General features: G+C 50.8%; 1 protein-coding gene across 1 annotated transcript in view; it reads left to right on the top strand.

Moving 5' to 3' along the window:
* The window catches only part of ARL8A (ADP ribosylation factor like GTPase 8A), a 3,731-nt gene extending 3,533 nt beyond the window's left edge, over positions 1-198 (top strand). The window contains exons 5-6 of the mRNA XM_006757486.1: positions 13-43; positions 139-198. Of these exons, the coding sequence (XP_006757549.1) occupies positions 13-43; positions 139-198 (91 nt within the window). The remainder of the gene's footprint in view (positions 1-12; positions 44-138) is intronic.
* Positions 199-1,006: the final 808 nt, after the last annotated feature.

The raw sequence follows: 1,006 nt of genomic DNA, 5'->3' as shown, positions 1-1,006 counted from the left end.
GGGGCTTTCCAGCTGGACGGCTCTGGGCTTCGGTGCCCTGAGGGTGGGGGGGTCCTCGCTGCAGTTTGGGGAGCCCTGGGCTGAGGTCACTGTCCCAGGGGGAAGCCCCATCACCTCCTCTTCTCCCCCCCACCCCAGACATCACCCTACAGTGGCTTATCCAGCACTCGAAGTCACGGAGGAGCTGAGACGGCGTGACATTGAGCGTTTTTTGTTTTTTTCATATGTTTATTAGCCATCTGTACGTCCACTTTGGAGAATAATCTACTCAGGTCCTTTGCCCATTCTTTAAAGGGAAAACTGCTCGTGGTTTGGATATCAGTTAGGTGTCCAGGAGAGGTGCCCAGCACAACTGCCATCTTCCCCGTCTCCGATCGGCTCCCCCACCCCACCCCGATGCAGTCAGGTGTCCAGGAGAGGTGCACAGCACAACCACCATCTTCCTGCATTCTCTCTCCACTGCTTCCTACCAAAGGGGGCAGCCACATCACACCATGGTCTCTCTTTTGAGGGTTTGTCAACAAGGAACTAAATCTCATTACCTGTCTAGGGAGGGGCTTAGAAAGGGAAGTGGTAAGTGTCCCTGACACTAAAGTGCCTCTGAAGCTTCAACTCATCCAAAAGCCAGCAGCAAACGTGTATATACCCTGCAAAGATCTTTGACACGAACCCGGCCACTCCCAGGCCCCCACCCCCGCCCCCACGGGGGGGCACCTGGCTTTCTGTTCTCGGGGTTGTTTTTTTTACAGTCGCACAGGAGAGAACTCAGCGTGGGGTGGGGTGGCTCTCTGGGCTTTGTGTGTGTTTGTTTGTTGGTTTTAATTTAATGATTTGTAAAGTGATGGTCTTCTGCCTTTTTATTTTATTTTTTTTTATACTTTCCAGCTCCTATTTAACCTCTGTTTGGAGAACGATTCTTGTAACTGTACATTTTTTTTTTTTTTGCCTCCTAACAACAACATGAATAAATTAGCCATTTTATGCTGGGGGGTGAGGTGTCAGCTGT

The sequence above is a fragment of the Myotis davidii genome, unplaced genomic scaffold (assembly GCF_000327345.1).
Source record: "Myotis davidii unplaced genomic scaffold, ASM32734v1 scaffold1915, whole genome shotgun sequence".
Taxonomy (NCBI): Eukaryota; Metazoa; Chordata; class Mammalia; order Chiroptera; family Vespertilionidae; genus Myotis; species Myotis davidii.
The sequence above is the reverse complement of the archived record's forward strand: the minus strand, read 5'-3'. Positions and strand labels throughout refer to the sequence as shown.